The sequence below is a fragment of the Leptodactylus fuscus genome, chromosome 2 (genome assembly GCF_031893055.1).
Source record: "Leptodactylus fuscus isolate aLepFus1 chromosome 2, aLepFus1.hap2, whole genome shotgun sequence".
Lineage (NCBI taxonomy): Eukaryota > Metazoa > Chordata > Amphibia > Anura > Leptodactylidae > Leptodactylus > Leptodactylus fuscus.
In genome coordinates this window covers 167,476,000-167,491,592 of record NC_134266.1, presented here as the reverse complement: position 1 = coordinate 167,491,592, position 15,593 = coordinate 167,476,000, and the positions used below count along the sequence as shown (strand labels likewise).

Sequence of the window (15,593 nt, the reverse complement as noted above, 5' to 3'; positions counted from 1 at the left end):
AAATCTCTCTGATTTTATTACTCCAAGTGCACTAAGAACATTTTAAACACTTCAGCATGAATATTAAAGACAGTTCCTGAATTGACTAAACCACCGCCATCTGCACTGATTACTCAACGTAAAATACAAATACATCTGTTTCATTAGTTGAAGGTTTGCTTTATGTAATTTTTACCAACGCTACATAAACCAACTGTGTGCAATTAGAGATGTTCAAATATTATGTTCCATTTGTGTACGCCGCATGACGCTGCTGAAAGGAGAGATGTTCAAGTGAATTTCGATGCCGCGGGAAGGGCTATTTGACGTATAGATCATTCATTTCTATGGTTTGTTCCTAATCCAGTGAGCGCAATTATAATGCTCTTATCATTTTCAAATCTAATTTCCTTTGCAAGAGGTTCTGCCAAGACATGACTTTCCTAGCAGGTTGTTTAGTCTAGTGCACGGTATGCTCTCTGTGTAATTAATACATTGCATAGTCATTGCCCCCTAGAGTTCTAGCATGTTCACTTCTCTAATGCAATAAGCTGGTGACTTCCAGAATGTCAGAGAGCATCCTACTTTCCATTAGTCCTTGCCATTGTTTTCATTTACAAAATGACTTTCATCTAATCAAATTAACTGGCAGACAATGTAAAATGTGTTTCGAGAAGTTGGCTTCACATGCAGACTCAGCCTGTCTCTGTGTTATCAGATTTTCTTGCAGTTTTACACAGTTTACTGATTTCCCAATCTGATCACTGAGTATTTTGGGGATAATGTCTCAAAAATACATTATGGAAATAATTTATTGTGTGCAATAAACAAGAACTAATAAGAATTGCTTTTGTGATAGAAATGCTTCTTGACTAATATTTTTTGGCTTTCAGCGACAATATTTTATCTGCTCCTTTGGTACTATACAGTTATAAGGACAGAGGTACTATTTATATGGGCTGTTGGATAGAACTTATTAAAAAACAAGGAAAACAACAGCCCCCGTATAAAACAATACAGACTATAGACTAGAATGGGGTTTGTCTGGCTTCTGCCTGAAATCAGTGGAGAGAAAAGTCCTGCTTGCAACACCAATACCTTGGTTGGTGTGACTGTAACAATATACACTGGGTGAAATAAGTATTAAACATGTCATTGGAGGGGGGGGGGGCACACGGTGGCTCAGTGGTTAGCACTGCAGCCCTTCAGCGCTGGAGTCTTGGTGTTCAAATCCCGCCAAGGGCATAAAACTATCTGTAAGGAGTTTGTATGTTCTCCCTGTGTTTGCATGGATTTCCATCCCATTTTCCAAAGACATACTGATAGGGACATTGTGACATTGGGACATTGTGAGCTCTATATGGGGCTCACAATCTACATTAAAAAAAAATGTCATTGATTTTCTAAGTGAGTATTATTTGATCGAATACCTCCCCTACATAGTTATTGGTGTAAAAATGCGCCATGGAAGGTGGGAGGGGCAGTAAAAATGTTATGCCCCTCCCACCTTCCCTGGCGTTTTTTGTACACCAATAACTATGCAGGGGATGTATTTGATCGAGTACTACTCGCTCATCTCTAGTGCTATTGACATGAAATTCTCACCAGGTATCGGTAATAACCCATTCAATCCACACAGGCAAAGAAAGTATTGAACACATGAAGAAAGAAAGATGCAAAAAGCCATGGGAAGCCTGCTGGAATATATCAGTAATTGGAATGAAATCCCACCACTTAGTGACAAATAATATCAGCAGGTTCAACTGATGGCCTATAAAAAATCTCATTACTAAGGTGCTGCATAAGAAACATCTCAAGATGGGTAAAACCAAAGAGCTGTCTCAAGACCTTCATAACCTTATTGTAGCAAAACATACTAATGGTATTGGTTACAGAAGAATTTCTAAACTACTGAAGGTTCCAGTGAGTATGGTCTGGACCATAATCCAGAAGAGGAAAGAATACCATTCCATCATAAACCTGTCATGACCAAGTGCTCCTCACAAGAGTTCAGACAGAGGAGTGGAAAGAATTATCAGAAAAGTTGATCAATAACCAAGGAGCAGTTTAAGAGAGCTAGAGAAAGACCTGGAATAAACAGGTACAAATGTTTACAAGAACACAATAAGTAATTCACTCAACCTCCACGGCCTGTATACACACTCACCACGCAAGACTCAATTGCTAAACAAAAAGTATGCTTAAGTGCGTTAAAGTTCCTCAACAACATTTAGACAAGCCTGTCAAATACAGGGCAAATATAGTCTGGATACACACCATGTTTGAAAGTGAAAAGGCATTGCATATTACCCAACAAAACACCATACCAACAGGGAAGTTTGGAGGTGGGAAGGTCATGGTGTGGGGCTGTTTTTCAGCATAGGTCATCTCAGGGAGTTCATAGAAGGAGCCCACAGAACCTTCCGGATTTCAAGAGTGTTTTGTGTGGAAAAATGCGCCAAAATCACACCTGATAATGCATGCGACTAGTTTCTCCATACACGAGGTGTCTTGAAGCTGTCATTAACAACAAAGGCTTTTGTTCTAAGTATTAAATACATTTCAGGAAGTGTCTTCAATATTTTTTTCCGGTGTCATTTCTCAGTATTACACATAACTTAATTTATGGACATCACGAGTTTGATTCCTTTGCCTTTGTGTATTCGATGGGTTGTTACTGAAATCTGGTGAGAATTTTATGTCAATAGCATCTTTAGTAAGTAAGGACTGCCCCCCTCTCCATATACTTCTTATCTTAGCCATCTCAGCTATTCATCTGTGGTAAAGGTAAAATGTGGTTAAGGAGCAGGACAAGTCCTTATTCAAGGAGTCCTGTAGGAAGACACTTCAATTACGGTAGATTCCTTTGTACGGTGGCTATTGCGGAGCAGACCACATATTACATGTTACTAAAGCTGTTTCAGACCTTTTGAATTATTACAGTTTATATATTTTTATACAGTTAAATAAATAGGCTTTCAAGAATGTGGGACATGCAAGACACATGAAATACCCAGATTCATGTCTTGTGAAATGGAGATTCTAAAGGAAACTATTCTTCAAGATGTGATGACCTACTGTATTACTGAATCATGAAGTAGTCACTTGGAAAAGCATAATCTGACACTCAACGTAATATTCAACATTAATAATGATCAAGTATATAAAACTGCCATAAACAAGAATTTATGTTCGATATTGGGAAAGGAGGGAATGGTTGCAATATTCATCCATACAAAAGCGTGCTCTAGCGTCCTCCTGCCCCCCGGTGTCATCTGTACCTGTTTTTTTGTAACAATCAGATACTGGATGCAGCCGAGGACTGGATGAACTAGTGTACATGGAGCATAAACAAGTGGAAATACTGGAACAGCGCTTTTCCATCTGAGGAGGGTCAGCCATCTTGTATAAGAGCAAAGAAGAACATTGTTCTGCCCATCCTTCACTTTACCTGTTTCCTGTTATAATATTACAAATTGATGGGTTTATAGGATGTAAATGAATGATTTGAATGATAGAAAAAGTTTTAAAATGGGCAATTGCTCTCAAATGAGTAGCTTTAGTACAGTAAAATACAGTAAAACGTCTCTAAAAGACCACTTCTTTGATAAGACCATCCCCTCATCCAGACTGAATTGATGACTGATTTTCAGGTCCACAATACATTATGTATCTTCTTTAAGAAGACCACCTCTCTAAAAAAAAAAAACACAACCTTTTAAAGCTGGGGCATGTAGCATAAACGTTGCGGTGTTTTGTAGTCTCTACATAGTGAATGGGATCCTAGCGAATCCAATCCACACACTATGAAAGAATACGCATAGTAGACACACTGCGATTATCAATTTTACCTTTGGAAATGCCAGAAGTTTCGCTATAGGTATAATGGAAGCATAAAGTCGGCAGAGGTTTCCTGTGAAAAGTGCTGCGGGAAAAACCATGATGCATTGCTGCAGCGGTTTTTCCAATAGTGCTTTGTTTTACTGCGACCTGTTGTGTGGGGCTGTAGCCTTATTGCAGCTTTGGGTGATAGTCTCAAAGAGGTTTCACTGTTTATATACAGTAGTTACAAAAAGTAATCTTTTGCTGATATTACATACACCTGTATTTTCAATAATCTAATAGTCATGATCCGAAAAACATGTACCTTCAACAACATGTTGACCTCATAACACACTGCTATGCAAAATAAAAATGGTGTTAAAAGTTGATTTTTTTTTTTTAAACTACTTCTAAGACTGTTGTGATTCTCTTAAAGGGGTTGCCTAGTGAGGAAAAAGAAGTGGTTCACGTTATAACCATGGATTGGTTGAGTGGGCAATTTCTGTGTCTCAATACAGGACCATGAAGTAGAAACCAACAGGAATCAGGTTATTATTGTTTCTTTTCATTCTTACTTTTGGCCTTTTAGGAAAAATTTTTCCACTGAAAAAAACCTTCAGGCTAAGTTCAGACAGAGTATTTTAGACCGGAATCTGAGGCGGATGCCGCCTCAGATTCCGGTCCAAAATACGGGTAGCCGGAACTGAATGCTGATGCACTGCACCGGCATCCAGTCGCGCACTCCACTCTGGATTAGGCCCAATGAATGGGCCTAGTCCGGAGGAGGGAGTGTCTTCAGGCTGAATCACGAGGTGAAACAGCCTGAAGAATGAGCATCTCGCTTCTTTTTCCAGGAGCCGGAACAAACTGGCTTCCGGAAAAAAGAACTGACCAGCTCCCATTGATTTCAATGGGAGCCATCTTTTTGGTCAGGATTTTGAGGCCGTATCGTACCGTCCGAACTTAGCCTAAGACTAAGGCCTTATGCAGCAAATCACTGCCAAAAAGCAGCTGTGCAAAATACTGCATCAGAAGTGCCTCATGTTTTTTCTGCAGCATTTTTCACAAAAAGTCCAGAGTTCTCCTTTGTGGATTTTCTGCCTCTATAATTTTTAAACAGAAAACGCCAGCATTTCTGCAGGTACAATTGACATGCTGCAGATTGTTTTCAGCAATGTGTGGATGGGTTTAGCCGTCTGCATGTAATGTAAAAGACAGCGGTATACACAATGTGGGGCCTCAGCCTCAGTGACATCCCCTTGATATGCATATAAGATTTTTGATTCTAAATGGTTAAAAAGCTAATAATAATAGAAAGAGCTCATCAAAATTTTCGTATGCTGTACAAAAAGCCACCTCTTGGCACTGATATGGCATAAAGAAGTTGTCTATTGATTAACAAGTGCTGAAGGCTTATATGCAAATATTCTAATATAGTTAAACAAACAACATGACTTATTAAAATAATGCATTCTACAAAGGAGGATTATGCTTATCTGAACTTCATAGAGCTGTCTTGAAATGAAAATTTCTTGTTTGGATCACAAGGTCATATGCATACTTGTGAAAGCATTTTCTCAGATTTCCCTTAATTTTAATATAGTCTGCAGTACAGAAAGATCAAATAACAACAATCTGTTCAAGCAATAAAAGGCTGTAAAGTTGGGTTCTGTCTAATGTTTAACCTAAAGTATTGCTATCGTGCACATTCCATCATATGAGCTTTGCAGAAACTAGAAGTTGCGGCTGAAATAATCAGAAAACAAGACAAAACATCCTATATAAGGGAAGGTTCCTGGAATCAAAAGTATTTCAGTAAGACAAATACACCACAAAGGAAAATAGAAAAACACACATTATTTGTTGTAGAAATATAGTTGTTCCCAATTCCTTGGATCAAATTCAAATCTCTACTAGTAAGACTCTCGTATTTTAAAATGATAACCAAGATCACAGCAATATGGTGAAAAAGACTGCAAAGACCACTGTACTTACTAACCCTGCCACAGAAGAATGGATGAAAGTGTCATACAACACATGCTGGATATATAGAAATGCACAAAATCCAAAGGCATATAACAACCAATCAAATATGTGCATTTATTTTGTTATATTGTAATAGAAAAGACACAATGCTCTCTAAAATTGATGAATTACTGAAATATGTAAAGTTTATTAAGGACAGTTAATGGACTGGACCTAGTGTTAGACGGTCACATTTCCTTTGCCATTAGAAGGTAAGTACCTAAGCACTACTCCCCTCTAGAAAGTTACTGCATTGTTAGCAAACAAAGGCCGAGGCTTTAGGAAAGAAGAAAAGACTCCAGATTTTGAAGCTCTTTAAAAAAAAAAAATGGAGCTATGATCATGGACTTGATTTAAGAAGAAAGGAAACAGAAAAGAATTGTGAACGCACTTTGTTCCAACACATAAATAGTGACAGTGACAATGTGGTCTACATGACACCAAATCCAAAACCAAATCCATTACAGTTACAAATCCCTTTGCTATGAAACAAGTTGACACTCTCATTTCTTAGTACTTGATTCAACAAAATGGAACACAACTGCATATCTTGTGAAACCACCAAATTTACATTTTGCAATGATCTTCTAGACTTTATGATCCACAAGCGCAATAATAATCTCCTCCATGAATTGTACTTATTATACTGTATGAGCCTATACACAGTAATACACAGGGGATAGAAACATTCTGTATATCTTTCATGTCAGATGGCTAGGATTATATCTCTACAACGCTGCATGACTGCTTCTGATGCTTCTACCCTTTGGATGTCATCGCATTTCTTAGTGTCTTTCACTATTGTGCAATGACAAATGAGTCTAATGCATATTGTCTTAGTGCTTAGGAATGAAAATGGAGAAGTAAGGAAATCAAACATGTACTGCCATCCTATGAAACACACTTATTTGCTACTTTGCATATTGATTCTTCAATACTTCCAAGTCAAGTAATAAACACCACATACAAGAGTAATAGAGCAATGCATCTCCTTGTATTCACTGAGTGTGCACAGGTTACAGGCAGAATTCCAACCAACAAATATCACAGCATTGATTAAAACAATAGCTTTGACAATGTAGTCGGAAGAGAAAAAAAATCAGTATATGGCAGTGACCACTTCTAATTCCTACCTTTACTCTCTGCAGGTATTGTTTAGCCTTTTCTGGATCTCGTAGTTCACCTCGGTGATCGGCAAGAACTGTCTCTGCTTCATTCAACCACTTGTTGAAATTATTCATATCTTCCTGTAGTTTCATCCACTTCTCCAGAGATATGTCAAATTTCCTGAAATCAATAATGCATAATTGTTATTGTAAATTGCTGTTATGCTTTAGGAATGAAATATAATTTCTTAGAATATAAAGCCATAAAGTAATACACCTAAAAATCTAGAAGTCAACATATCAATGGAATTAGTGTTTGAGAAGTAATAGTCCAGTTGCAGCCCCTTTTCAGTAACCTATGTACACTACCCTACCATTGTGTCCTGCTATTGTGTACTTACGCCTCTGCTTGTTTTGATGCCTCTTTTTTTATACATCGCTGTCAGTGACTTCTTATATAAAAATGGGATTTATGAAGCAACTTCAGAAGGTATAACTGCAGATTTATGTGACTCAATAGATCACGCACAGAACATGCGGTCACTTGTTCTCATTGACATGGGTGAATTCATTAGTCACATGTTTGTGATCTGAATGACTATTAGACCGTATATATTAAATATACTATGTAATAATATGTGACGAAGGTGAGATATGACTGAATATGTCAAGTCCAGATACATCTGCCAGAAGATGATCATTGTATACTACGGTATAGCAAATTACAATGCTCATCGGTGATAGATCATCAGTGATCATGACCACAGAGAGTCCACTGGTACTTACTAAGCAACTATTCACTACTCACTGACAAACTAACATAAACATGAAGTCAAACGAACTCCTATATAAATACTGTATATACAAAGTTTCTCTTTAAAATGATGTTCAAGTTTTCTGCATTCTTTTTTTTCTGCCAGCTACTCTTTAGACTGACACACTTGGCAAAACTTAGTATTCTCATATCAGTTCTTACAGCATGTGACTTCAGTAGAAGCAATGTTACCCTTCAAATTGTGCCCAACTTCATGGAGAATTATTTTGTGTATATCCAGATGTTGAATATTTCAGTGTTTTGTAACTCTGAAACATTTCTTGTTTGCTACTCCTGCTAGTAAAGGATTCCTATTAATATTTTACTATTGAAGTTGCTTTTCCATCCTTATGCTAAATCACAATGGCACACTTGGCAAAAACTCATTAGACACTTCATCTCTTCCTTCATAACTGCTCAGAGATCCGTTTGTTTTCACTGCTACCGTCCATTTACTGTCTTGTTATATAGGGCTAGCGTTTATCTCATATTCCACAACAGTTTTAAGCTTTATCATCCATCTTTGTCATTTCATTTACCGAAACACTCAAAAGATATTTCTAAGAAGCAAACACATTTACTTGATTTTATTTTGTTTGAGTGTTATATACATTATAAATAATGCCGTCATATCAATAATTTTCCTAGTCCTGTTGACACAAAGGCTAATAGATAACCATACAGCTAGAACATATTCATAGTTGTTATACAGCACGTCTTTTCTGATAACATGCATTTACAATAGATTCTTATTTTCAAACTATTATGTTTGATTTTAAATGTGATACAGAAAGAACAAGCTGTCAATTTCAATCTAAATTTCCCGTTACATTTTATATCCACTTCTGCTCTTTAACTGTACAGTGAAAAACATTTCAGTTTATTGTGTTTATTTTTACAGTATTTTGGGGGGGGTTAGTCTTAGGTAAGTTCACATGACTGAATTTGGAGCTAATCTTAATTCAGGGCTCGTTCACATCTGCGCCCAGGAGTCCGTTCTGCAGATTTCCGTTTCCTGCATAAAACAGAGCAGGATACGGAAACCTGCAGGAGTCTCTCACCCATTCATTTGAATGGGTGAGAAAGGTGTCTAGCCATGAGCAGCGGTGAGCGTTTTATGCTCTCCGCCGCAAAACCAGGTTTTTTAATCCGGACACAGAGTCGGACATGCAGTACTGTGTGTCCGGATGAAAAAAGTGGTTTCGTGAAGGAGAGCATAAAACGCTCACCACCGCTCACAGCCAGACCCGGTCTGTGCTTTCCGTCTTCTTGCATGTAGAAGACAGAAAGCACAGAACGGAGACCCGAACGCAGGTGTGAACCTAGCATCAGGTGGATTCCGTCTCAAAATCAGCTCCAAATTCCTGCCGGAATCTGCCTCCAATTATTTTCATTGGGAAACATGCTACTTTGTTATGAGAGCTAGATAAAGAAGTACTCTGCTGGATCTTGCCATGGATTCTGCGACTGATTCAGAGCCAAGAGGCTCTGGTGACTAGTCACATTGTGTCTGAGGCTAATTAGCCAGTAAACCACGGTGGAAAGCACAGGGGTGGAAAGTGGAGAGGAGTCTGAGACTGCCTCAAATTCCTTTTCATCCTTGTGATCCCAGCCTCACAGTATGGTTTCTATGATGGAGCAGCTTAGAGCTCTTATCGTCACAACATATTTGTTCCATAGCATAAAATGTATAAGGGCGGATTCACACCTGCACCCAGTCTCCGCTTTGTGAGTTTCCATCTTCTGCCTGAGAAACTGGACAGGAGACGAAAACCCGGCAGTCAGTGTCTTCTGGTCTCAGCTGTGAAGCCATTTTTTTTTTAACCGGACAAGTCCGACTTTGTGTCCAGTTAAAAAAAACGTATTCGCCACGGAGAGGCACAAAACGCTCACAGGCAGTCACTTTGCAAACCCATTCAAGACCGGGCGCAGGTGTGAGCTGTACACTAGGTTAGCTGCCCCTTCCTACATAGGTGTAAGGTAGAAGACATGGACCCTCTTCGGTGCACTTAAAACAATTGCAGTTGGGAAATAATACATCATGTAACTTTACTATGTTTCCCATGTCCTATTAAGTGAAGACTTATCCATACACTTCTGTGCTTACAATGGAATCCGAATATCCTCATTCCTGACACTGTGACATATTTTGGTTTAAGTTTGTCTTGAATCATGCATAAAGTTTAGTTTTAGGGCCTTAGTGCCTCCAGTGGTCTGATATTGTAATTCCATGAAAATAACCTTGCAATACTGTTTGAAAAATACAATTTTAAGCTATATTCAAACTACTGTAATATGGTTTAGCAGCTGTGTAGGCTTGTTTTCAGAAATCTCAAATATGTATATGGATAGATCCTTGCATACAAGACTACTTGTCCGTTCACAACAGCTGTATCCCAAGGCAGGATTCGGGTCAAGGACTTACTGTTGCAACATGTCCCAGAGTCTAAGATGCAACTACCCCTTTAAAACCAAGGTGCCATTGAAAAAGCAGACAAATCCATTCCACAAAAAAATCTCTCCTTAAAGTCATACAATTTTGTAGACACAGTTTACTCAACCATTATATCATGTGATAAAGAACACGTTTATATTTATTTTGCTCTTAATTGTATGCTTGCAAGAAGAACAAGCAAATTACTCTCAAATTTAGCTACAGTAACATTTCCACATTTCCACTACAATTTATTGCCTTATTATATGAAATGAAATTATTAACACCTTAGCATAATAAACACGTTAATGCAGTATTATACGAATTCACCATATGAATACTAACTTTGGCTCAATGATTCCATTACTACAAAAGGAGATGTAGTAAATGTATAAATAGATTATAAATGCAAACTACTGCAAATGTAATCACATGCCTGGTTTACATACTGTGTGAACAAAGCATAATAAAATGTACACATTGTTAGAATGAATTGTGCATATTTTAACATTGGTAAATAAAATGTAAATGTAATTAGCAAATGTCATTTTCCTCGTGTTTACCCTGTTAGCCGCTCATTCTACGGCGCAGTCTGTGTAGCTGTATAGAAAGTTTATCTGCAGAATACACAAATCCACAAACCAAGAAGTCAATAAACTGCGTGCTACCGACAATATCCTTTCTATCAATTTCTATAATGCAATAATATAAGAGGCAAGTATTGTTATGGTTTGTGAACATACAAAGAATTCACACCACATTTTCTTATCTCTGAAAGAATATTTCAAGTGAAATCCAAGGAATTCTTTCTTTTATAAAATCCTTGAACTATTCCTGGTGATAGTGTAGAACAGCACAGGCCTTTATTATGCTTATAAAGTGCTAGTAAGTAGTCATGGATCTTCAATATGAAGCTTAGAGGATCATTCAGAGTTAGAAAACATGAAGTGTTGTGTAAAAAAAAAAAAAAAAAAGGCCAATGTACTAACTAGGTTAATGTTCAGTCATAGTGGTTAACTATGTGTAATGTTTCCATTACACTGACATAGGAGTATGATGAATGTCTTCATGAAAAAGTTTCAGGTATATAATATGCATGTGGATGTATCGCCATGAGGTAATCTGCCAATCACAGCAAATCACCTTAAAGGCTGAGACCCCATGTTGCAGAAACTCAGTATTTTGTATTGGTTTTTTTTAGTCAAAGTGAGAAGTGACTTGAAAATGAATGAAAAAATATAAAGGAAGCTCCTAGACAATTCCCTGTTAAATACGTTCCTGACTTTGGCTCGAAAAAATCTGGGCCACTGCTGATTTCACTTAATAAAGTGAAATATATACTGTATATACTCGAGAATAAGCCGACTTTTTCAGCAATGTTTTTATGCTGAAAAAGTCCCCCTCGGCTTATACTCGAGTCAGTGTCAGCACAGAAAACTGCAAGGACAGGCATAAATTAAAAAAAAGGGGGAGGTCCTTTAGTGCTACTGCTCGGTGATTGGCTTGTCATGTAGGTCACGTGACTGTGACATCATCAAAGGTCCTGTAGAAACTAGGATGCAATATCTGCACATAAGTCAGTGGCCAGGATTCATTGTGTCTTATAGAAGATGTCTGTCGTATCGAGGAGAGGAAGCTACAGTAAAGTGAAAGTAAATCACAGGTACCTGCTGGAGTTACTCTGCCTAGTAATGTCAGGCATTTGGGGTTATTAATTTAGTTTCAGTAACTCCATGTGCCTCACATTAATAACAGTTAACCCCATCATGTCCCTCATATTAACCACTGTTTGCCCCATATAAGGGTTAATAATATGTGAGACACATGGAGGTACTAAGAAAGGACCTTAATTATGAAGATACCTAATTAATACATCCATATGTTCCGTATATCAGATATCAGTAACTCTCATGTGAGGCACACAGTGGGTTAATGTGAGGGACATGGTGAGTTTAAATGCTATTACTATGATCCCCATGGAGTTACTAAGCTGTAATGCACATGACCAGACTTTGTATCTGCATGGTGGATTCCCCCCCCCAGGCTTATATTTGAGTCAATAAGTTTTCCCAGTTTTTTTGTGGTAAAATTAGGGGCCTCGGCTTATATTCGGGTCGACTTATACTCGAGTATATACGGTATTTATTATTGACTGTTACAGTAACAAATAGCTGCTATAAGCAATAAATGTAAAAAATAAAAGTAAAATATCAGTGACTCTGCATATAGCAGAAACCCTATAATTAGAGGTTTTTAGGCAGAATCTGACTCAAAAAATTCCTCACAACTTCCTCAATTCATTTAAGTGGGAGTCAGGAGCAGACTTTTTCCTCTAGCTGATTTTTCTGCTACAGTAAAAAAAAAAAAAGTGTTTTTTTGTAAAGGTTTTAGGAACATTTGGGGGAGGGGGGAAAAAAAACACCTCAAAAAGAGCTAGTGTTTTTTTCTGTCTCTGAATCATTTCAAAGGGATTTGCAAGGCACAATCCACCTGAAGAAAAAATCAACAAAAATAAAAATCTCCTTGACTTCCAATGAAATGAATGGGAGAGGTAACTTGCAAAATTTACTTGCAAAAGGTTCTCAATGAAGTCAATTGGAGGCTTATTTTTAAGCACTGAAATTCCACACCAAATTCCTCACCATTTTCCTCCAAGTGAATGCACCCTAAGGGTAAGTTCACACAGAGTTTTTTTTGTGAGGATTTTGGCGAGGAATATAACAACTTCAGGAATTAGGAAATGGTTTTTTGAAGCATTTTTTGAGGCTTTTTTATATTTAAATATTTTTTTATATTAACTAAGTTTAAATGAGTACCCATGAAACGTCAAGAAAAGACATGTAAGAGCTACATACCATGTACCGTATATGTATCACATATGTACCATGTGGACATCATTTATCTAGAAACTATAGGAACCTGGTTGAATGTATGACTTTCTCCATCCAAGGCTGGCCAACACACATCCTCATCTGTTTACTGACCTAGTGATTGTCATTGACTATTTCATAACTTGGGGGAAGTATTATTGCACCACTATTCTGGCACCTCTGTTACTTCAACAATAAAACAAAATGTTTCAAGTCACATCAAAGACATTCTTGCTTCATTTTCATCTCCCTGTACCTTTAAGCCAAGTTGGACTGGTGAAACATGATACGAGGTAAATCACTCTCTTATCACACGGCTTATAATTATCTCTATGTTTAAGACATTAATACAGTGCAAACACAATCATCACTTCATGTGTACCTTCCGAGCGGATCCTTGTCCCTAAGAAAACAAGGACTGTAATTGTTTCTAAGTGAGGAAACACTGTGCAAGATGATGGGTTATTATCCATAATGTGCTTTACAAAGGTTCCAGATGAATTATCCTAATGAATGTATAGACTCTGATTTCCCCAAAAATCCAATGTATGTAAGTATTAAACCTAGCAATAACTAACCTGACCAAATTCCAGGTAACAGAACACATTTGTAACGAAATATTGTGAGGTGACCCGCATCCGCTATTCGGAAAGCTGATAAGACAACTTGTGTATTGTCACTTGAGCAGGTGTGACATTCCTGACAAGCGAGGTATAATGTGAAGCTTCAGCTATGGCAGTTATGTCATGCAATTATACTACATAGCAAAATAGTTCTGGTTTGCTGAGCTTTCCATACAATGTTATTCTCAGGCTGTGTCAATTCAAGCTTTACACTTTTAGATTTTTACCCAGATAACAGAATATGAATGCAAAGTGTTCAATTTACAAAGTCCTTTGTGCTTTGGCTGGATTGAGGGTCAAGTTTATCTAAGACTTCAAGAGTAGGCTCATCATTAGAGATTAAAAGGTGAATCTGTAATTGTCTATTAGACAATTGTTTCTGTAATCTGTAGAAATCTTTAATAACGAATTCCAGAGTCTTTCATCAAAATAATTTTCTTTAGTAATAGAGCTGGGAATCGGATGGTGTCCTCTGGTGCCCTACAAACACCTTTACGGGCTATCTTTAAAATAATAGTAAAAAAGGCTGCGGGAAAGTCAGGGCAAGTTCCACTAATACTCTACCTCATTATGTGATCCTTGCAACAATGTAACATAATATACTGACAATAATACACATCGATTTAGTATATATGTTAAACAGTATGTGGGTATATAACAAATGACATTAATATACAATTCATTGTAAATATTTCTACATCTACATTTGGATTAATGAACAAAAAAATTCTGTTATAAAGTTTTCATGTTTAGCGGAATAAAAAAATCTGAAGTAAAAAAAAAAAATCAATTAAATAAACATAATCTGCACCATAAAACAAAATGATGATTTCAGTGTTAAACATTGGTGTATACTAATATTCAGAATGTAACAGAGAATATACTTAGCAAAGTAATGAATCTCAGATTATTTGTTCATTAACAATATGGAATGTTCTCCAAAAATAAAACACAGCCAATGAGCGCCATTTATAACACTACCGTGACTGCTAAAACTCTGTTTTCTGTAATATCTATGAAATACAGTAAATTAGAGGATTCCGTTCCACATTTTAATATGTCATAAAGATTTGAGGTGAATACAGATTTAAATACACATACATTTCTAAAGCAAGAACTGCAAGAATAAAAGAGTAAAAAAAAACATGTGGCTGAAAATGAAATCTGAATTGCCCACTTACTAAGATGCCAAGCGTCCAATGGCCAGGGAAATGTTCTGGCTTCTTTCACCAAGCCCTCCCCCGGCAAACAAGTTAGGAGGACAGGTTCCCAAAAAGCGTTGAGTCTTGCAGAGTGTAAATAATAACTGGACCATAAAGTTACCCTAATTTAGAATTCTTCAGAATTCTTCCCATAATTGGGGCAGATTTATTTCTTAGGCACTGGGGACAGTTTTACAATTGTCACTAATTTACTGTATGTCGGCAGTATATTTATAACTTTACCTGAAATGTCAGTAACTGTAGAATGCAGAGCATTGTTATAAGCCTAAAGCTACATAGCAAATCACAAGCTACTTTTCCCGCAATGTTAATCATGTGTGATATTTGTGACATTGACAGATATTTTTTATTGGTGTCTACAGTAATGGGTGTTGTAAATCTTAAATTTTATGTGACTTGGACCCTAAATAGTTGTGTAGATTTTTTTGGTTCAGTCAATGTGTATTCCTAGCCTAAAGACAGAAATGAAGATTAGGAAATTCTATATGCATAATATTTATCTGATTTTCATATTCCAAATAATATAATATCCCTAAGAAATAATAAAGAAAAAAGCATAGTACAATTATATGATAACGACGTTATAATCAACATCCGGCTAAGCAGAGATCACTCCGCACAGAGAACTAAATGATCCTGAAGTCTTTCTTTTTCTTTTTAGTTGCTATGACTCCTAGTATCTTTTCTATCCGCTATT

The 15,593-nt window shown here is 37.0% G+C and overlaps 1 protein-coding gene across 12 annotated transcripts in view; it reads right to left on the bottom strand.

The window, feature by feature from the left end:
- Positions 1–15,593, bottom strand: part of DMD (dystrophin) — a 1,873,751-nt gene that overhangs the window by 880,299 nt on the left and 977,859 nt on the right. For all 12 annotated transcript variants that reach the window (XM_075265063.1, XM_075265067.1, XM_075265060.1 and 9 more), the window contains one exon: positions 6,960–7,113. In XM_075265063.1, coding sequence (XP_075121164.1) covers positions 6,960–7,113 — 154 coding nt within the window. The remainder of the gene's footprint in view (positions 1–6,959; positions 7,114–15,593) is intronic.